General features: G+C 43.2%; 1 protein-coding gene across 3 annotated transcripts in view; it reads right to left on the bottom strand.

Moving 5' to 3' along the window:
• INTU (inturned planar cell polarity protein) overlaps positions 1-22,317 on the bottom strand; it is a 177,554-nt gene that overhangs the window by 23,542 nt on the left and 131,695 nt on the right. For all 3 annotated transcript variants that reach the window (XM_082266659.1, XM_082266657.1, XM_082266658.1), the window contains exons 6-11: positions 21,726-21,815; positions 20,135-20,212; positions 19,674-19,863; positions 5,331-5,384; positions 4,572-4,634; positions 3,813-4,031 (exon numbers count right to left, since the gene is read on the bottom strand). In XM_082266659.1, the coding sequence (XP_082122785.1) occupies positions 3,813-4,031; positions 4,572-4,634; positions 5,331-5,384; positions 19,674-19,863; positions 20,135-20,212; positions 21,726-21,815 (694 nt within the window). The remainder of the gene's footprint in view (positions 1-3,812; positions 4,032-4,571; positions 4,635-5,330; positions 5,385-19,673; positions 19,864-20,134; positions 20,213-21,725; positions 21,816-22,317) is intronic.

Raw genomic sequence — 22,317 nt, 5'->3', positions numbered from 1 at the left:
CCAACCGATGCAGTGCAGTTTCCAACAAACTGCAGCCAGCGTCTGTCTTACACAGACTGGAAGGAGCTGTTTGCTTTTTCCCGGGCAGAAGGCGTGGCTCCGCCCCCTGTGTACGCCTTCCGGCGTTCCCAGCCCTCCACGAGGAAGCTGGGCTCACAAAACATGGCCGCCCCCATAGAAGAGACATAAGACTCCAAAAACATGGCGGCCGGCGTGACCTGAGGACATACATGCATTCGGTCTACGGCAAAATGGCGGCGGACCGCCGATATCGTCTTCCCAGCACATCCACCTGCACTCTGCTGAGAGGTGACATATGGATCTACAGAGATACACTGCACATAAGGTAGGATTATACCTCCTATGTTTGCTGTAATGTTACAGTCTGCTGGGTAGAGTGTTAGCTCTTGAACCAAGTCCACTTTCCACAAACACATGCTGTATTACAAGGGGGACTTTTAAGTGTCAGATATATACTGACCATATATGGAGGGGCCCATAATATATACTGCCTCATAAATGAGGAAAAAAGGGAACGTTTTACTCACCATACCGAACCGACAGGCACCCTCTCTTCATAATACCCTCTCCACCGAGGTGGGGGTTTGTGGACGCCTCGACTCTCTGGTCCTGGCGTCCAAGCGAGCTTTTAACTCACAAAGTCAGTCCCTTTACTGGGACTCCGTCGCGGCCGACTCAGCGCACTGGTCTGCACGCGCTTTTAGGCAGAAACCGGTGTGACCACTGGATCTCACATCCAGCCCGTCGCCCGGCCCCGCATACTTACTTGAATATGTCGCGGCCGACCAAGCGCAATGCCTGGTCTGCACGCGCTCGTAGGCCGGCTGGGGTGACCACAAGTGTCGCCCAGTCCGGCATTTTTGCTTGAAGATCTCACAGGAAAAAAACACTGGAGAAAACTACCTAAAAAATGTCTTTTTCTTAAAGAAAAAAAAGTCTTGCCAGGACCAAAAGATCCCAGCAAGGAACTTAGGTCCTTACTCCTGACTAGACAGAAAAAAACTGATTCCCTGTAGCAGAGAGAGGGAGGATATACCCTCAGGGACTGCCCCCTAGGGTGGAGCCAGAACGTTTTGTCATTCTGCCTAGTCCTACTCCTGCGGAGACAACATAACCCAGCTCTTGAGAATCAAGAAGACTACGTCTGTCAATGAGCGATAGAGAAACAGTAGTGTCCTTCAATGGGACTACTGGACAAAAATTAGGGTGTTGGAAAATCTCTACCCTAACACTTTATGTATCTTTTATTTATAATCTCCTGAAATATTTAAAAATGAATCCATGAATTTTAAACATAGGAATTTGGACATATCTTTACATCCCATATCTACACACATACATGACACAGGAATTGATTCTTAGACCATGGGTTATATGCCGTTACCTTCAGGTGATTGGACAATGCCTATAGCTGAGCAACTGACAATTTGGCAATAGCACGTTGCAGGGCTTGACCTGCCAGAGCAAAGGACTTCAAAGGAGTACCCAAATACCTATCAAATGAATCCTTAAAGAAGCGAATGCTTTCAAAAGTAGATTTAGTGCAAGATTGGCTGGGTCCAAAATTGGAACAGCCCATTTCTTCTTAAAGTGATAGTAAACAAAAAAAGAAAAAATTCCCCCCTACAGGTTAATGCTTTGAAATTGATTAGCATTACCCCTTTTCAGCAATTTGAGCTACAGTAGCTCTTCCAATGGATCGGACTACACGGTCCTCGCTCCCCATGTGCATTAATGAGCCTTGGTCGCCCATAACCCTCGATGTTTATTTTTTCCTTGGGTCCACTTGGTAGGTCCTAAACACTGCCGACCGGGAAGATTCCACAAGAGCTGCAGTTTTGAAGTTCCTCTGACCCAGTCGTCTAGCCATTACAATTTGGCCCTTCTCAGTCACCCAAATCCTTATGTTTGTCCATTTTTTTTCTGCTTTTAACACATCAACTTCGGAAAAAAACATGTTCACCTGCTGCCTGATATACCTGCTTTCAGATCCCATTGTAAAGAGATGTTATTTATTTTACCTGTCAGTGGTCATAATGTTATGGCTGGTGTATATACCCACACGCACACACGCTTTTTTCCCATGGGGGGTCTGATCAGTGGAGACCAGATTAAGAGTCTTCCCATGGTGGCAATCGGCAAGCAATAGATCGCTATAGAAGTGATCAATTGCTGTAAGGAGATGCTGGACAGAGCTGAATCAGCCCAGCCTCCATACACGTCACACCCCTTCCGATGCAAACCTTCTTATGTAAACAAATAACAGATTTTTTGAAACGGTTAGAAACTGACTTGGACCTGACTTTTAGTGCTCTTTCAAATAGATTGGACCGATCGGGTCCGCCTGTCAGTTTTTCAGGGGGACCTGAATCAGGCCCTCCAGTCTCCTCTATGGAGCAGCGGGTACCAACAGAAAGGTGTCCGTTGACACTTGCTGACATCTAATGTCCGTTTCCATCAAACCGCCCCTGGAGGAGAGCAGGCTATGTCTGTTCTACATAAGCGAAACAGACAGGGACCAGTTATCCGTCTGCTCAGGGGGGGATCACTGGACAAATTCCCTGCTGAGCAGGTGGACTCCAAAGGAGCCCATCCCATGTGTTAGGGCCCTAGGAGTCTTACTTCAGAATACAAGCAGCTAGAGAGATCAGGAATAATTCTCTTTTATGGCTTGTTAACAATTTAATGTCCACAGTCTGAAAACAGGTGCCCTTTCCTCCACTTTCCACAGGTGCACTTTCCTCTCCTTTCACATTCATTAATGTGAAAGGAGAGGAAAGTGTATTCTGGGCAACAGAGTTTTTACATTCTCCTTTACAATTCTACCAACCCTCCATGATACAGAGGGAGACACCACTCGCTCTCTAAATCAGACAGACATGTTTGGTCCCTTGAGGGACCAGACAGACATGTTTGGTCCCTTGAGGGACCAGACATATATATGTTTGGTTCCTTGAGGGACCAGACATATATATATATGTTTGGTTCCCTGAGGGACTTTTTCCACTATTTACCTTATTTATTTCTCTTGGGCATAAATGCTGTGTCCTTTGGCCACTTTTTAATATACACGTGGTCCTGTTTTGTGGGTGTCTCATGTTCTTATTGGAGGACATTCTTGGACAGATTCTTAAGCATTGGAACATCTTATTTGTATGGTGGCAATATATATCCCTGATGAAGATATTTTAGAAACATGTTGGATTTTCCTCTCCATACATTAACAGTTACTGAATAAGGGGTGATGTACAGTGTTATTTGGTATTGGGTATCACCACCGCCAAGCAATTGTGCTATATTGTAGAATGGCCCATATCAATGCCTTTTAATATGTTTGAGCCTCATGAAGGTCTTTTTTAATTGTGAAAATTGTAAATTGTGTAAAATTGTAACTTTTTATACATAAACCATCTGGTGGTAATGTTGGTTTTTGTGTAAAAGTCCTACAAAGAGGAACTATTTGATTTTGGATACTATTAAAAGGATGATGGCAACCTTTGCCCAATGCTGAGTGAACTTATTTTTGACATTTCTACCACAGTACAAAAACACAATGGTACGTTAACTGACATTAACTAAGCTAACAATAAGTGACAGACCTGGCATTCTACTTCTGTTTCTTTATCTTTGAAAGTCAAAATAGGACCACTATTCTGCATTGGACAAATACTATTTTGTACTAGTATGAAAGACATCCGTAACTGGTATTCTACAAACTATTTAACTTCCAAAAGACCACACATTAAGTGTCCTTAACATACTGCTCTCCTCCGGTCAAAAGATGTCCTTACCATGCCTACGATGAGAAGGAAGTACCTGGCCTCTGGCTCACTGTATTCCTCTTTGCTTGGAGTCCCACACTTCTGTAGGTGATAAGATGGATATACTTCCCTCCAGATCACAAGCTGGCCGATTCTTTCAGATGCCAGTGACATCAGGCAATAGTGTCGACAATACAGGGCAATATCAAGAAGATCTTCCTTGGGCAAGTGATTAGACAGTAGATAACCCTTAGGAAGGAATAACAAGATGTAATGGATGTAAAACACTATTATAATATAATTTAATATTTAAACGAGCAGCACTGAGTTGCACACACATTTATGCAACGTGCATGTCCACACAAGCAAATATGTGCAGCAAAAGTCTCTTCATTCAGGGGGCTGCACTTACTGGATCTAACTCATCAGCTGGTGATAACTTGCTCTTGCTCTAACTCACAGGCTCCTGTACATGCTGATTGAGGAAGGTTCTGAAAATGAATTCCTGATGCTGCATGAAACATCTGGTTATAGGTTCCCTTGAATATACCACAACCTGTGCAAACACCAAAATTGGGAGCACCTGTCGGTCTGCACACCAGTGAATCCCTGCTCCATCTCTGCTGCCCTCCTCTCAGTTTGCAGTGCACTCTCATCTTCAGGCTGCACAAACTCGCTATGCCCAGATTACACTATTGTGTATATAAAACTCAAGTAACTTCTCTAGATGACTTCAGCTGCATCTCTGTTCAAGCAAAAGGCTCCTGATTGTTATTTATGTAGGCTTACTTTGTAAAATAGACAGGTTCCCAAGATCATGTAGAGGCGTCTCATCTCATAGTAGTCTTCAGACTGAAAGCACAATGATAAGATTATAAAGAATTGGTTTTCCTGATATTTTTAAAAAATAAATCGTAGAAGAGTGAAATAAAAAACAGTGATTAACATTATCCAGCAAACTCTGCAATTGTGCTAAAATATCAAATTGAACTCAGTTTACCGTAATCTACATATTCTGCAAGCCATTGTACCTACTCTAGGTCTAATAAAGTTTATCAAAGGGTCGCACGGAGTGCAATTGATGGAAGTCTGTGCTGTGTAATTTCCCCTCCGTTTCCGGCATTACCAATCACAATCAATCTTGCAAAGTGGCTGCAAGAAACTATATTTCACCGACTTTAGTGGTACATTAGATAAATACAGTACTGTGCAAAAGTTTTAGGCAGGGGTGAAAAAGGATTCTCAATTAAGAAAGCTTTCAGAAATGGAATTATTATCAATTAACAAAATGAATAAACATAAGTAGTGTTCTAGACCAAACCCTGATTAGCAAAAATAATGAGGTTGTGCTTCTTGTATGCGGCTCAAGTTTTTTTTTTTTTTTTTGATTAAGTCATTTGTTTGCACATCTAAGTTCAATTTTATTTCCCCAAATTTTACACTATCAAGGAAAATCTTTGGCGCAACTACTTGAGTTATTTATACTCCCTTTTTCTAGTCAAGTTTTAAAGCAGACCTTTAAATTATTTTAGAACGTCCAATCCTTACCAGCTCTGCAAAATCAAGTGCCTCCAGGTCACTTAGCACAGTGTCGATCTCCATCTGAAATTACAAGCAGAGAGTTTTAAGACAACCATATATGTATGGTACCTGCCTGCACATGTGGCAAACTAAAAAAAAAAAAGAAAACAAACAAAAAAAAAAAACTGGTGATGGCGAAACATTAATAATTAATGTTTATATTATATTATTAGTGTATAATATAATTTTAAAATTTTACAGGTACATTTCAGCCACTAGATATGAAAGGCAGAGTGACCTATTTGACAACCTTCAGGAAATTTGTTTTCTCAAGAAGAAGTAGTTGAAAAGTAAACTCTTACAGAACACCATATCCAAACAGTGGGGAGAAATTTTCTTCAGATGTTTTGGAGGAGGACATAAAGCAGAAATGTATAAAGTATGGCCTGAACAAAGGCCCTAACTAGAAGAGTGGGAGGCCAATGGGTCTGAAAAACAGAATGGACAAGGCTGAGATTTAAAAACTTTAATGGTACTCAAAGTCAGATGTGTGTCTAGACCAAACCAGAGGAAAGAAGGAATATGTCCCATGGAGTACTTTCAAGGGTGAAAGTTCCTTGACCCACACCAAGCAAAATAACCCTTGCAGGTGCGATGATAGACTTTGAGAAATTGACTTTCCTAGCCTTTGAGAGGCTAGGGATAACTGAATCGAAAAGGCCTCTAAGCCTCAGGACCAAGGAATCAACAGTCATGCCACTAAAGCCAGTGACTGATGAAGAAGGATGGAAAAAAGGTCCTTGGGACAGGTGGCCTAGGTGTTCCAGAAGCGCCTGCCAGGGGTCTAAGTATGTCAGAGTACCATGTCCTCCTCGGCCAATTTGGTGTAGATCAGGCTAAATGGATATTAGTGTCACCAGTGGGGCCTGAGGGTTCCTTGATTTGGGGACTCATCTGTCCAGTATGTTGCTGAATCTGGACATCAGTAGATCCACGGCTGGCATCCCCCATCTGAAGCTCACCAGGCTGGCATCCATTATGTGAACCTTTCAACCCAGCACTGGAGGAAAACCTTTTCCTCTACAGTCATGAAAGTCCAACATGCTGGGCAGAGTATGGCCTTGGAGGTCAGAAGCATTGGACAACAGAAGGACCGAATTGGTTTGTCCAATGTTGCCAGTGAAACGGTACAGTCTTGAAGGAGGCAACCACAAGACCCAATACCCTCATCCAAACAAGAATCAAGGGATTACTCTGGGCAGGGGCTTGAGCATGAGAATGATAGGACAGAAGTTTGTCCTGAGGCAGGGAAAGCCTGTGTCTAGTATCAGGCCCAGGTACTGTAAGTGAGAGATGGGTCCAGAGAAAAAGCAAGACCATACAATCTTTTTCTCTGAAGTCCATTGACAGACGCAGCCTCCATCTTCATTAGCTAAATGGGTTATGCTCCTCCCTGCAGTAGTCTTCTAGGCAGAAAAAATGTAAATGTACACGCCCACGGGGCCGTCCCCACAGGCATAACCCACACACCCTCTGCTCAGCAAACCAGTTTAGTTGTAAGCAGTGAAGAAAAAAAAAATCTCCATATCGGAGGGGCGGGTGCTGCGTCTGTCAATGGACGTCAGAGAAAAAGATTTACGATAAGATCTTACAAAAATCTTGTTTTCTGTATCATCCATTGACAGACGCAGCCTCCCTCTTTATTAGCTGAATGGGACGTCCCAAAGCAGCGTAGGCATGAGGGGTGGGAAGAACGCAACCAGAAAGTAACGTAAACTCCAAAGGCTAAACTCAGCCCACTGGGTAACATGAAGCTCAACCAACAACAGGAGCTCACCCAGGTAGAATACCCCTAAGAGAAACAAAAACATTCTCTTACGAAACAGCAGCCTTCAAAACCTTGCGACCAAAAAGAGGCATCCGAAGATGCCAACAAATCCACCTTGTAGAATTTTGTAAAGGTGTGCACAGACGACCAAGTCACTGCCTTGCAAACTTGTACAACAGAGGCCTGATGGCGAAAAGCCCAAGAGGCACTCAGCGCTCTAGTAGAATGCACCTTCACAGGGAAAGGAGGAACCTGACCCTTGAGTGAATAAGCCCGAACAACCATCTGCCTGATCCACCTCAAAATGGTCGCAGCAGACGTAGCCAAACCTTTGTGAGGACCGTCGGTGAAGACAAAGAGTCCGATTTTCTAAGGAATCGGTAACCGTCAGACAAACTCTGATCGCCCGAACCACATCCAAAAAGTGCAAGGCAAATTCTTTGGGATGCTCAGTCCATAAGGAAGGCAACACAATGTCTTCATTAAGATGAAAATCCGACACCACCTTAGGCAGAAAAGATGGATTAGGTTGGAGAACCACTTTATCCCCGTGGACCACTAAATAAGGTGAACGTCAGGACAGGCCACTAACTCAGATACTCTGCGAGCAGAAGTAATAGCCACTAGGAAGGCAACCTTCTGCGACAACGAAACAGAGAAATCTCCCTAAAATTCTCAAAAGGCGGCTTTTGAAGAACAGACAAAACCAGATTGAGATCCCACAGAGGTAACAGAGATCTCCTCGGAGGCGCTAGATGACGCACCCCCTGAATAAAAGTGTGAATCAAGCTATTAGTAGCCAACAGACTTTGGAAGTAAATAGCCAAGGCAGACACCTGACCCTTGATAGTGCCCAACGCCAGGTGCAGCTCAACCCCTTTTCGTAAAAAGGCCAAAACCCTAGCTATAGAAAACAAGCGAGGGTGCAGCTGCAGCGATTCACACCATGAAATGTACGATTTCCACATACGATGAGAGATCTTCCTAAGTGTCGACTTCCTGGCCTTCAAGAGGGTAGGAATCACAGAGTCAGAAAGGCCTCTATCCCTCAACACTTTGTTTTCAACAGCTAAGCCGTTAAAGTCAGCGACTGTAAAGAAGGATGGCAGATCGATCCCTGAGACAGCAGATCTTCCCACAGAGGAAGTCTCCATGGAGGATCTACGACCAATTTTACCAGGTCTGTGTACCAAGACCGCCAAGGCCAGTCTGGTGCCACCAGAACGACCGGAATGCCTTCCACCGCCACCCGGCGAAGAAACCTCGGCAGGAGTACGAGCAGAGGGAAGGCATAAAGCCGATACTGGCTCCAAGGAGCCACCAGAGCGTCTGTGGCATCGGCCAGAGGATCCCGAGACTTGCTTGCAGATCACCGAGATGATCCCCCTGACCACTAGCTAGCAAAGTGAGTAAAGAGAAATAAAACAAAATATTCTGAAAAGAATAAAAAAACGGAGACCGAAGTCCCAGCAGGAAACCTAGGTCCTACTCTTTCTCTAGGCAGAAACACTGGTTTGCTGAGCAGATGGTGTGTGGGTTATGCCTGTGGGGACGGCCCCGTGGCCGTGTACATTTAAATTTTTCCTGCCTAGATTACTCCTGCAGGGAGGAGCATAACCCATTCAGCTAATCAAGATGGAGGCTGCATCTGTCAATGGACAAGAGAAAATAATTTTAAATTGAGGATCCAACCAAAGCTTTCAAAGCCTATACCAGTTAGATGTTGGCAAGCAGGGACAGACAGGCATGAATTCCTTGAGCCCAAAGCAGAGCCAAAACTCGGCCAAGCACCTGTGTGTAGACCTGGGGTGCCAAGGATATGCAAAAGAGAAGAGCGACAAATTGGTAATGTTAAACGTCCACAGCAACAAGTGTGATAATGATGCAGGAAGCTGGAAATGTGGACAAGGCAAGCATTTTGGATCTCAGGAACCAGAAAATCCCCCAAAAGGCTGAAGGTAATGATCAAAATTTCATTTTCCAAGCAAACTTTTTATCCCCTAGAAACAATTTGAGAGTCTTCAGACCTAGAATAGGCCAGACTCCCTCTGTAAAAGTATTGTCCTGTTGGTAGAGGACCTCTTGAGACAAGAGCTGCTGGACAGCCTGCTGTTACAAGTAGGTATCTTTAAAGGTATGAAGTGGGGAGGAGGCAGTGTGTAAAACTTGCCCTTGGAAATGACAATCTGGCCAAGAGACCTCCACCCACTTAGAGAAGAGGGCACACCATCACTGTAAAGAGGCTTTGGGACACATCTTTGCTGGCTTGGAGAGCCATGTCTTCCTATGAAAGCACATTCCGGTCTTAAACTTGACATTGGAAGACTGAAAAGCACAATATAATGCCTCACCTCAGGTGTAGAGATCTTCTGGTTGAAGCAGAAGCCTTTTTCTACTGGGGAAGGAGAGTACTCTTCATCTCCAAGAACTACTTTATGTACTTATCCAAGGAAGAGTCAAACAGGCGCTTGCTTTCAAAGGGTATCAGCTCAAGGCTTTACTTTCATGGGACCAGCATTTAAACTAAACAGTCCTGTGCATGTGGATAGAGATGAGACACATCCTGCAGATGGCAAAATATAACTGCCAAACCATTCAGGCAGTAATGCAAAGCTGTAGGTAAAAGAGCTAATTACCTGTAGACCGACTTGCGCTTAGTACAGACAGCAATGGTCTGAAAGAATGCAAGTGACTCACCGATAGGCTGCATGGCAGGGCATGCTAAGTGATAAAGAGCTTTAAAGCGGGCTTCGAAATTCTTGCCTACCGGGTCTCTGAACTTGGGATTATCCTCCATGAGGGCTGTGAGGGTCTTGCTAAAAGAAATAGCAGGATCAACCACATAAAGCACCCACTTATGAAGGTAGTTTTCCTCAATAGGATAATGTTAGGTGAAACATTTTGGGGGGGGGGGGGGGGGGGAGGGACTAAAAATATTCTCTGGGTGAAGTTAGTCTTGATACAGAATTGGCTGTACCAGTGGAGTGGACAAAGGAGAATTTTAGGGACCCCACACTGGATACCATAGTGTGAGTTGTGTCATCCTGATCTAATGCCTCAAGTAGGTGAGGGATTCCCCTCAACTTGTTTCCTCCTCAGGTACTGTATCAAGCTCAATGGCAAAAATCAAAGACTGATTCAGGAGGGGAGGTTGAAGTGGCATGGCTGTGCAAATACAGTATATAAACTGTGATCCACAAAATGCTTAGTGTGCAACACACATTGCTGAAATGTCCAGGAAACAATTGTCTGTTTTCCCCAAATTTCAATTCATAAAATAAAATACTTTAGTGTTCCAAATCCAATGTGGATTTACCCAGAGTTTCTTTTCCATGAACTCCTTCAATTCACCACAAAATAAATCTGCTCCTGCTGTGCAAGTTAACAATTGTGTTTGAAAGAGCTTACACACAGTGAGGTAATCGCATTTCTGGGGAGAAGGAGTAATGACAGAAGCTCAGGGTGCTACTCCAGACCAAACAATTGCAGCAATTTTACCCTGAAGTCTAGTACGCACGGGCCGAATGTCGGGCAGTATCGGCTGGTCCAATAGAAACGGGACAACATTCAGCACATGTGTATTGGAGTCAGTCGGCCAGCTTCTGTCGAAGGAGAATGACCGAAAAAAGGTCTGCCATTCAGCGCTCTTAGCCAATGGCTGAGAGTGCTGCCCTAAATGTTCTGGCGGGGGGGCTGTCCCCCTGTCAGAACACAACAACAGGGGAGATCGCTGTACTAACATCAGATTGTTAGTACAGTGGTTCCTCCTGAGCAGTCAGTATTTTTTCGGTCAGTCCTGCTGGGTTGAATGGGAAAAAAAAAATTTACTAGTGTGTACTAGGCTTCAATGCTGGGATAGCACTTTTTTTGTTCCAAGAGTCTCTCTATTTTTCATTAATAATAAATATGACCAGACTTTGATAGTTCCACTTTTTTTGTTACAAATATCCTCCTTAAGAATTGCTGGTGGTCATCGTGTCTAATGGAAGAAAAAAAGTTTGTAGTGATCAGTTTATTTAAATGTTTATTTTAATCAGGTGAAATAATTTCCACTGGGGTGTGTACAATCATTTGTGGTTTTTATGGAAGAAGAAACACGGATTTAAAACACATTGTATTTGGAGCACTGACGGATTTTATTTTATGGTTTAAAAGCTGGGGAAAACAAAGAAGATGGTTTGCTGGATATTTCCGCAAATGTTTGTTGCACACTAAACATTTTTTTTGGAACACATTAAAGTGTTACTAAATCCAGGACCCTGCATTCACTATAGCTGGTCTCCCACAGTACACAGAACATGGAAATACAATTATTTTAGTAAATATAAACTGCTAAATACCTTTTCTAATCAGCATTTAGAGCAGTCTTTTGACTTCTATCAGTGTCTGGTTAAAGCTTGGAGGAGGAGTTTTCATTTTCCTCTGACTGTCCTATGAGGCTGCATGACCCCTGACCCTCGGTTTAGACATGCTGATTGGTCTTGTGCTGATCACATGCACCCTCCCAAGAAAATAAAAAAATAGATTTTTGTAAAATCTTACCGTAAAATCCTTTTCTCTTAAGCTCATTGACAGACGTAGTCCTCCTTGATAAATATCAACTCGGGTTATACTGCCCTCTACAGGAGTAGGACTAGACAGGAAAGAAAACGTTCTGGCCACACCCTAGGGGCAGTCCCAGAGGGTAAATCCTCTCACTTTCTGCCACAGCAAATCAGTTATGCCACAAAGCAGTGTTTAGAGAATTTAACTCAACCCAACTCAAAAACAGAGGGGCGGGTACTACGTCCGTCAATGAGCTTAAGAGAAAAGGATTTTACGGTAAGATTTTACAAAAATCCATTTTTCTCTGTCGCTCATTGACAGACGTAGTCCTCCTTGATTAATATCAACTCGGGACGTCCCAAAGCAGTGCCACAAATGAGGGGTGGGAAAATGGAAATCAAAATCCAATCTAGAAGGCCCAAACGGTGCCAACTAGAAGTTTTAAAGGCTCATCATTTAAAAAGATGAGACTCAACTGAAATTCCAACGGAAAAAAACCCTCGAGGTAGACCACCGGTCTCCTCAAATTGCGGTCTGCAAAACCTTGCGGCCAAATGAGGCATCACATCAACTTATAAAATGTTATAAAGGTATGCATCGACGACCAGGTAGCCGCCTTGCACACCTGGACCACTGACGCCTGATGGCGGTAGGCCCAGGAAGTACTGAGCGCTCGAGTGGAGTGCGCATTAACAGGGAGCGGAGAATTCCGACCCATAATAAAATAAGCCTGTACCACCGTCTGTCTGATCCATTTGGAGATAGTCGCGGCAGATGCAGGCAACCCCTTTCTGGGGCCATCCGTAATCACAAAAAGTGAATCCGTCTTACGGAACGATTCCGTAGTCTTCAGGTATACCCTGATTGCCCGAACCACATCCAAGGAATGCAACGCATATTCCTGAGGATGATTGGGCTTAGGACACAAGGAAGGTAGCACAATATCTTCATTCAGATGAAAATCTGAAACCACCTTAGGAAGAAAGGATGGCTTCGGATGAAGAACTACCTTATCCCTATGAACCACTAGATATGGGGAATGGCATGATAATGCAGCCAGTTCTGTCACCCTGCGTGCAGAAGTGATAGCCACCAAGAAGGCCACCTTCTGGGATAATGTAAGCAAGGGAATCTCCCTGATATTTTCAAAGGGAGGTTTCTGAAGAACCGACAAACACCAAATTAAGATCCCAGGGCGGTAAGGGCGCGCGCACTGGCGGAGCCAAGTGCCGCACCCCCTGGACACCAAGGAATGAGTAGCCCAAGGCTTCTGAAAGAGGATTGCTAATGCTGAAACCTGACCCTTGATAGTGCTCAAGGATAGTTTCTGCTCAACCCCCTTTTGCAGAAAAGCCAAGATTCGGGTCACCGAATAGGTACGTGGGGGAAATTCCAAAGATTCACACCACGCGATATAAGTCTTCCATGTGCGATAATAGACTTTGCTGGAAGTCGCTTTCCTTGCTTTAATTAGAGTAGGAATAACTGAAGCTGACAACCCTCTGTCCTTCAGTACCTGGGTCTCAATAGCCAGGCCATTAAAACCAGCGACTGTAAAGCACGATGGAAGATCGGTCCTTGAGACCGCAGATCCTCCCTGAGAGGAAGTCTCCAAGGAGCGTCCGCGACTAGCCTGTCCAAGTCGGCGTACCCGGCTTGACGATGCCAGCTCGGAATTTCCAGGGTAACTGGAGTTCCCTCCACCTCTATCCTGCGGAGAAATCTCAGCAGAAATTTGAGAGGGGGGGGAAGACATATAGTAGCTGATACTGTCTTTACAGGCCGTTCAGCGCGTCTGCTGCGTCCGCTAGAGGATCGCGGGTGCGAGCCCTGTTGAGCCAACCTACCAACAGATCCATATCCGGGGTGCCCCAATGAAGGGACAGCTGGTGAAATACCTCTGGATGAAGAGATTATTCCTCTTGATCCAGAATCTGACGGCTGAAATAATCTGCCTGTCCACCCCCGTGATAAATATCGTGGAGAGAACTGGAACAACTGTTCCCCCAATAAGAATGTTGGCCACTTCTATGGCCGCCAGGGCACTCTTGGTGTCCCTTGGTGATCGACCTAAGTCCTGACCGTGGCATAGTCCGATTGGATCCGAACCGGGCTGCCCTGGAGCTGCTCGGTCCAGTAAATCAGACAAAGTCTGATCGCTCTCAGTTCTAACACATTTATCGGTAACCTGGAATTTATCAGAAGAAATGACTTCCCCTGGCTGAGCATCGGAGACCGAAGCCACCAGACCAGAGCCTCCCTGGTCCGCTCACTCAATCGGATCCGATTGTCCAGGGAATCGGGATTCCAATTCCATATGAGAAGAATCTCCTCTTTGGAGAATTCGGGTATGAGACTGGGCAAACGGTACTGCCTCTAAGGAGGCGACCATCAATCCCAGCCAGTTGACGGACAGCAACATCCGAATCATTGACTGAATCTTCTGGAGTTTCTCCGCATGGAGAAACACTTTTGCCAAGGATGTATCCAAAATTAGGCCCAGATAGTTCAGTCTCCTGGTGGGAACCAGGGATGATCTTTGGGAAAAGCAACGAAAACGCTGATGTCCTGCGAAGATGGTCCCCCCAGCCAGTCTGCACGCGCTCACTGGCTGGGGGGACCACTGGATCTAGATTATCCAGCCCGTCGCTCAGCCCGGTAGTTGATTGTAGATCTCCCGAGAGGAAAAAGAACAAAAAAGATGTAAGGAAGGAGAAAAAAAATTGCTGGGACCAGAGATCCCAGCCAGGAGCCTAGGTCCTTACTCCTGACTAGACAGATTAAAACTGATTACCTAGAGCAGAGAGGGGCATTATTTACCAGCTGAGGACTGCCCATGGGCGTAGGCAGGTGTTTTTTGTTCTGCCTAGCCCTACTCCTGGAGGAGGCAATATAACCCAGTAGTTATGATTTATGGAGCGCTATGTCCGTCTATGAACGAAAGAGAAAATGTATATGGAGTTCAACTGACCCCACTTTCCTGCGCTTATGATCTGCAGTGTCTCTGAAAATGTTTGCAGAGGGGTACTCACAACCTCCATGGCAATAGAAAGGGATGGGGAATGCCCTGATGCTAAGCACCTGTAGGGTGCAGCAACCCAGGTATTGCATTTATAGCAATTTGTAATGTGCCCTCGGAAGGAGAACTAGGAAATGTTGCCAGTCAGGAGAGCCGCCTGCAAAGAAGAAAAGGCAGTGTGTGCAGTCGAAGCAACACCCTCCCCTCCAAGAACGAAGCAGTGCAGTAAGTGGCTGGGTGGCAACTTTGTTTGTGCAGGGTAACTAGGTGCCAATTGGGGGATGGGTACAGGTGTGCCACAATATGCGGGTTGCTGACACAAGATGGCGCCAAGATGAAGTTTAACCCAGTTCACTGCCACAGCCACCGCTGAGGTGGTTGGTGGCTCCCCATTCACCCGAAAAGGGGGTGAAGGGCACCCTGAGTTGTAGGCTTAGTAGGCTTCTGCCCTGTATCCACCCCATTTCAGTAGACAGGATTAGCAGGGGATTAACCCCTTCCTGCTATTGCCCTCCACGATGGGTTTACCCCCCACATGGGACTTCAGGCATAGGGCTCTTTACCAGACAGACCAGTGTCGCAAACCTTTAAAAGCATACCGTCGCCACAAGTTACACTGTGTGCCAAGTGGAGCACCGTCAGCAGAATCCAGTACAAAATCAACACAGGCTGGCCCCCGCATCTTCCATCATGCAATGTCCAGGTAGGTCCCCCCAAGGCTCTACGGAGGAGTCAACCAATTCAGAAAGTGCATGAAGAGCAGTGGTGATTAAGGTGTAGCTGAATGATTAAAAAAATCTTGGAATATATCATCCGAAGGAAAACCTCCATACAAGAAGATGAGGTTCTCTCAGTAGAATCCATGACCTAAGAACCTATATAGTAAAGACGTAAGGCTAGCTGAGAGCGGGATGGTTTATATAGGGGATGCACCAGCATCTTTTTTTTTTTTTTGCCAGTGTCTAATAACCTGAAGGTGTATACAACCCAGTTGTAATGATTAAACAAGCTTGTGTCCTGTACAACTAGGAAAATACAATTCTATATACTATTTATAATCTCTTTTTTATTTTTAACAGCAGCTTTTTCTGCAGGGGCTCACCTCCACCACTGGCTGCGGCTTTCAGGCCTCATTCAAAATAAAGTGTCCTGCTACAAAGCTGAATAAACAGCACAGATCATGCAGCCTAGATATAGTCTTTGAAAGACTCTTAATAAATGTGCCAGTTAGGAGACACTGTTATAGGCTCAAAGGGTTAAAATAATCTGCCATGTGAAAGAGGTTATTCAAGCAAGCTGACCAGACACAGTTGGCTCTAAAGCTTCAAATATAATAACAATTGGTTTATTGGTTTGGAACTCTTTGAATACCTTGATAAACAAGGTTATAAATATACAGTATACAATATATAATAATATAGCAGGCTTGGTGCTTTTGTATGGTTTGAAAACAGGATGAACAGTACTAATCAAAGGTAACTGAACTGGAACACCTTGAGAGGAAAGAGGGGGTGATATCTACTTAAGCAGTGTGATGCCAGTAAGGTTAAGAATTTGTGGCTTGGACAAAATGCACAATGGCCTTTTATCTGGAAACTCCAGCTATGCATCCCCAGTTGCACAGGCAACTAAAATTAACACAGATTAGACGTTGCTTCCAAAGCAACCAGAAAGAAGGAATCTTTAAAAATACTGATCGTGCATTACCACCCTCAGCTTTAATTAAGATCCTAAACTCCTAAGAGGCTAAAGCATTTTCAAGGTTTAAGAATAAACTTGTGATTTGAGCTACACTGATCAAGTTATAGCTGAGGTCTGCCAATTTCCACTGCACGTGCTGCAGGAAACAGAGTGGTTGCCAAACAGTGGGAGAAGCAGCCAAAACACATTCTGCTATATAGGAGAGCACAATAAGTTCGATTTTGAGCTAGACACGCACAAGAGGTTTATGAGTTTTTTTTGCAGTAATGCAAATTTACTAGCTTTATTACAACAAATAGACAATCCCTAGGGATTTGTTTATTTCAACCATTTTAAAGCCCAAAAAATAAAGGTAAACCGATTTCTTGATTGGCTAATTTAGAAAAAAGTGTTGACTTGTATATGCAATTGTAAATTGTTCTGTTTTGGCATACAATTCACCTAATATACAAGTACTGTATGTGCATCAAGGCACCAAACTTTGCAGATTCATTTTACTACTTTTAAGTGGTAATTGTACTTTCTAAAACAAGCAGCCTGTTAGAAAATTACATATAACAACAATTCTATATGAAACGATGGTGCTAAATGATATCAGTCACAATTCATAACCCACAAATAGGCATGAATAATTATAGAAAAACCAACACACAAGTCGACACCTCACAAGCCATTTCAGCCAACAGGCCATCATCCAGCCCCTGATGATGGTCTATTGGCTGAAACGCATTGGATGGAATCAACTTGTGTGACGTTAGACACGAAGCATGCTGGAGGATTGTTGGGGGGGAGAGTGATGTTTTCAATTGTTTTTCCTACATTAAAACTTATTGGCCCACATGACTGGAGTTTCCTTGTTTCCTGCTGGGTACTATACTGGTGATTCGGAATGTATTTTATGGAGATGGGAGAGTGTGCAGGAGACATTTTGTAGAAAGGGATGTGAATCAGATCCTGTGAAGGCCTTGACGCATTCAACAGTAAAATGTTGTATGACCTCTTAACTAATGAGGGGGGGGGTCAAAAAAATTTAGTCAGCTGCAGTGTTTGAGGTTTGTGGGAGGTGGATGTACACGGACTATGAGTCTCCAATTAAAAAGGCACCCAGTTTCCATCTCGGATTATCTGCTTTTATTAGTTATATATATCTGTTATGTTTTTAGGTTTGTATTTTAACATATATTAATGTATGCATTCTGGGCTTTTGGGGGGGGGGGGGGAATACTTGTTCTGACCAATACCAACTACTGCCGTCATTCCTTAAAAAATTGTTCCAGTATCACTTGCTGTGAAGGTAAATTAATTTATAATTTAATAGTGGTAAATTTGGTGGTTTGTATTTTTGGGAAGGTGTGCTGAAGGGACACTGCATTTTCACACAGTACAGGATCACATTCTGTTATCTTGGTGTGCACACTCCTTGAAACATCTATTCAACTATACCTATGTGGCTCAGGTAGCCATTTTAAAATTAAGAGTGGCCACAAGTGTGCCTGCATGTAGTCCTTTGGTTTCCACTCTAGAAGTGGTTGACACTTGAATTTTGCTTCTACAATGCACACATAAAACTATTACTGGCCAAAAAATGGGCTGAATAAAAAAAACAAAAAGAAAACCCCAAACAAATAAAAATGTGATCCAAATAAAAAAGGTGGAGGTGGAGGAATCTCCCCCCATGGGACATTGTATTCTGACAGGAAGTGAACAGGCAGCAGCTTCAGATGCCCACAAATAAAAGGACTGCAGGTAGACTTAGTGGAGGGAGATTTCTGCAGCATATTTGGCAAGTACAAAATCACAGTATATATCAAATAATATGCAAAGTGGTTGGAGGGAAGCTTCAAAATGGCAAATATGTTTTTATTAAAAATGATGTGAGCAGACTGCAGTTCCTCTTTAAATAAATTATAATCAGTGTATGGCCAGATGAAGCACATAAATGCTGATTCTTATACAGTATACTGTCTAAACCCATTGACTTCACAACTTCCCAGGGTAAGTGTATTCATACCAATGTTTAGCTTACCAGTCTGTAGTGCCTATGGATGCACTTTCAGTGTGCACTCACTACAGCACACTTTGTACAGCAAATTTCCAAAATAAACAGCAGCATGAATTTGCAATACAAAATGGTGTTCATTTCACATATTAAATAAATAATAAATATACATCCATACAAACAAACACACTTAAACACTGCACAGTATCTGTAGAAAATCATGTAAAATATGGCCTTATTTTGGTGTGTTTGGTATGAATTTAGATGTTTTGTCAAGCTAACATAGTAAAAGTAAAGGTACAATGGTGTTACATAAAATAAAGTAAAACTTCAGTAATTTAAAAAATTTTTTTTTTTTTCCTTGTTCCTCACCTCTCCCTGGTAAACAATGTGATGTTCCCTTACAAACAAAAAGGTTTAGTGCCTTTTGTGCTGCACTGCAGCATTCCTGCTTTCCAGCCTAGGCCATAATATTATTGTGCCCAGCAGCCATCTTTATTGCAGGGCGCAAGCACATATCTGAGATTTCGCTTGTGCACAGATGTGTAGCACCTCTCTAGGATCTGGCAGAGACCCACGGATCATCTGTGCATTCACAAGGGCATTTATGTGCATGTGCAAACTAACCAAAGCCCCATAGGGAGAGCTGCCAGAACTGAGTGCAGTGTGTGCCATGGTTCTCTGCCAGGGCCTTAGAGACCTGCTACACATCTGATCATGTGCTAAATAACTGAAGGTGGCCGCACTGAAGACAAGTGGGGGATAACAATATCACCAAGTGAAGTTCTGCTTTAATGTGGCCGTGATGGTATTGAAAAAAAAAAAAAAAAAAAAAAGAAGGTATGATAGGCCAAGGTGTTAACGGAAGATAGAAAAATATCAGAATTTTAAGTGTTTGAATAAAGGACTAGTGGAGAGTGGGAGGTAAATTTAAGTGGCAAGGTGACTTGGTGTAGGTCAAAAGGCCCCCAAGAAAATTAAACTAGGTAGTATCTTTAGAAGAGATAATACAGCTTGATGCTCAACTATTCATAAATAAGACCTATGCACATCTACATTTGCTTTAAATATACAATGCTGGCAGTACTTGGTGCCATAAGCACATTCAGTTCTATAGGCTCTAAAAACACTAAAGTAGGGAGCTTGCAACAGGAGCAAGTACAGGGAATGTGCTGACTGCTCTGCAGGTTTCTGTCACAACTTGGTATTTTACTTCTGTCTGCTGAAAAGGTTTACATCCAATATGTTAATCTCAAAGAAATCACAAAAATAAATAACCTTGACATCTTCAGGTAAGGACAACCACCGAACCCCCGGAAGGTTCTCCACAATGTGGGCACTGCAGGCGTCATAATACTGAGGTCCATGGCCTGGATTTGCATTCAAGATGGACAGTCTGACCGCTCGCTGGAAAACCAGGCTAAAGAAATGATCAAGACGAGGCACATTTTCCGCCTGACAGAAAGCCCTGTAATACAAATGGAAGCCTGAATTAAAAAAAAATAAATAAAAAATCATGCTGGAATGGAAAAAGGGAAATTCAAGATGAAAAATCCATCGGGACATGCATACACAAAAACACTGTAGGAGGCACAGAGTTCTTTAACTATCGGCCAAAGTACTGCCTTTGTAATTAAACTCATTCTCAGCTTATTTAGCATTACAATACGCAGTTGCTTTTTATCTGACAAATCTAAGTAAAAAACAACCCCTTCCATTTAAACACCACGTGCACCTACCTATCCAAAGAGCTAAACATGAACTTTAACGTTCTAACCAGATCTGCAGTCATGTTCTTCAAATGCAGCAGAGAGACTCTGAAAAACAAAGTTAAGTGAGGAGCTTACTTTCATGATCACTACAAGTACAAAAAGCTATAACAAACATTTTTACAAAAATTCTTAATACATTTGATGACTGGACAAAAGTAGTTAAAATATACTTCAAAATGTAGTTGGTTATGTTCATTCCAAAATCAAACAAAGTTTTTTCCTGAACGAAAACCATATTCACAAGTAGAAATTTTGTTTGTGAAAGTTTTCCATCCTGCTCCTTTAAATTCACTGTGGTAAAATTGAACGCCAATAGGACCCCACTAATGACTGGAAAAACAAACAAATATTTATAAAACAAAAACTTTCAAACAAAAAATTCTACTAGTGTAAAGCTATCTTAAGGCAGCCTTTTTCAACCTGTTCAAGTTCATCCAGGGAATATCCGATTGCCTCTTGGGGGAGCAGGAAGGAATTTTTTTCCCCTTGCTGTAGCAAATTAGATAATGCTTGGCTGGGTTTTTTTTTTTTTTTTGCCTTCCTCTGGATCAACTGTGGGTATAGGATTGTGTATATGGGATTGTAGTTTTTTTTTTTTGGGTTGAACTGGATGGACTTGTGTCTTTTTTCAACCTAACAAACTATGTAACTATGGTACTGTCTGGATTCTTTAGGGGTGGCGTGGAAAAATGCTTAAAAATTGCCCCAGACTGCACAACTGTCAAGTTTTTATTCGGCAGCATTAAAAAACTGTCACATTAGCTGAGCGAGGGCTCCTTCACGCTAAAGCACTGATTGGCATTTTACTGCACTGAAAGAATGCTAGTTACTGCTAGGACACAGAGAACAATCGCTCTCTATGTGCCCTGTTCTCAAGCCAGATACACAGAATACATAGATACAAATGTGCACACACCTGTCTACACAGTCTCTTTGGGAAACATGCACATCTGAAGATGTCAATCATCTGCTGTGTGCTGGAGCGTTGTCACCATGGATTGCCTGGTGTCAGAGAAAGCTGTGACAGATTCAGATTTCAGGGGGAAGGAGGAAGCAGCCAGGATCCATACTAAATGCTATGGATTGAGGCAAGTACAATTTCCATATGAGGGTATCCGATTGTTAATTTTTCCTTTCATAGGTTTACAACCTACTTTAAAATGTCCAGAAGCAACGCAAAAAAATTAAAACATACTGTACATGAGTTGTGCTGTGTTTAACAGATGAAAACAGAGTCTATCCTGAACTAGCATTTGATCTGTAAATGTTATAAATTAGGCATGGATTATTGAGACGGGTTTGAGATTGGGTAGCCTTCTACATTTTGATACAAAAGAAAATGCTAGGTTCTGTCAATTGTAGTGATGACTAGTCTTTCTTGCTGTTAAAAGCTGCAAGTTTGCTGCTCCATACATGCAGACTGGACTGAGTGGCTTCTGAATTCCATACAAATTTACTCATCCCTGTGATATATAAAATACCACTGAAGCAATCTGATAAATTAGAATGACTGCCTACGAATGTTAGAATTACCAAATGTTCAAAGCTGAATTCTTACCTCTCTGCTGGAAGTGAAATCAGAAATAAACGATCAGACTCTTTCCAATATGAAACATGAACCAGCTGCTTGTTTAAAATGAGAGATGAGCTAAAATAAACAAATTAGGATAAAAAAGGTTAAAGTGATTGTAAAGGTTAGTTTTTTTTTTTTGTTTGTTTTTTTAAATAGCAAACGCTATACTTACCTGCTCTGTGTTAAGGGTTTAGCAGAGCAGCCCCGATCCTCCTCTTCTGGAGTGCCCTGGCGTCACTTCTGGCTCCTCATCTTCATCGGGTGACCCCACAAAGAGCTGCTTTCCATGGGGCACCCATGCAGGCATGCTCCCGAGTCCTGCTCCTGCATCCATTGACACAGACAGCGGGACCCAGCCCCGCCCCCCACTCTTGTGTCACTGGATTTGATTGACAGCAGTGGGAGCCAATGTTCCTGCTACTATCAATCTATCCAATGAGGACCAGAGACAGCAGCTGGAGCTGCCTGGCTTGTTCTTGTTGCTGGAACGTTTGGGTTCAGGTAAGAATAACGGGGGGTCTGGAGGGCAGCTGCAACCAATAAGGTTTTACACCTTCATGCATGCACCTGCCTGTTT

Source organism: Pelophylax lessonae (assembly GCF_965119305.1).
Source record: "Pelophylax lessonae genome assembly, chromosome: 1".
In the NCBI taxonomy this organism is placed as follows: Eukaryota; Metazoa; Chordata; class Amphibia; order Anura; family Ranidae; genus Pelophylax; species Pelophylax lessonae.
This window is presented reverse-complemented; position numbering and strand designations above follow the sequence as displayed.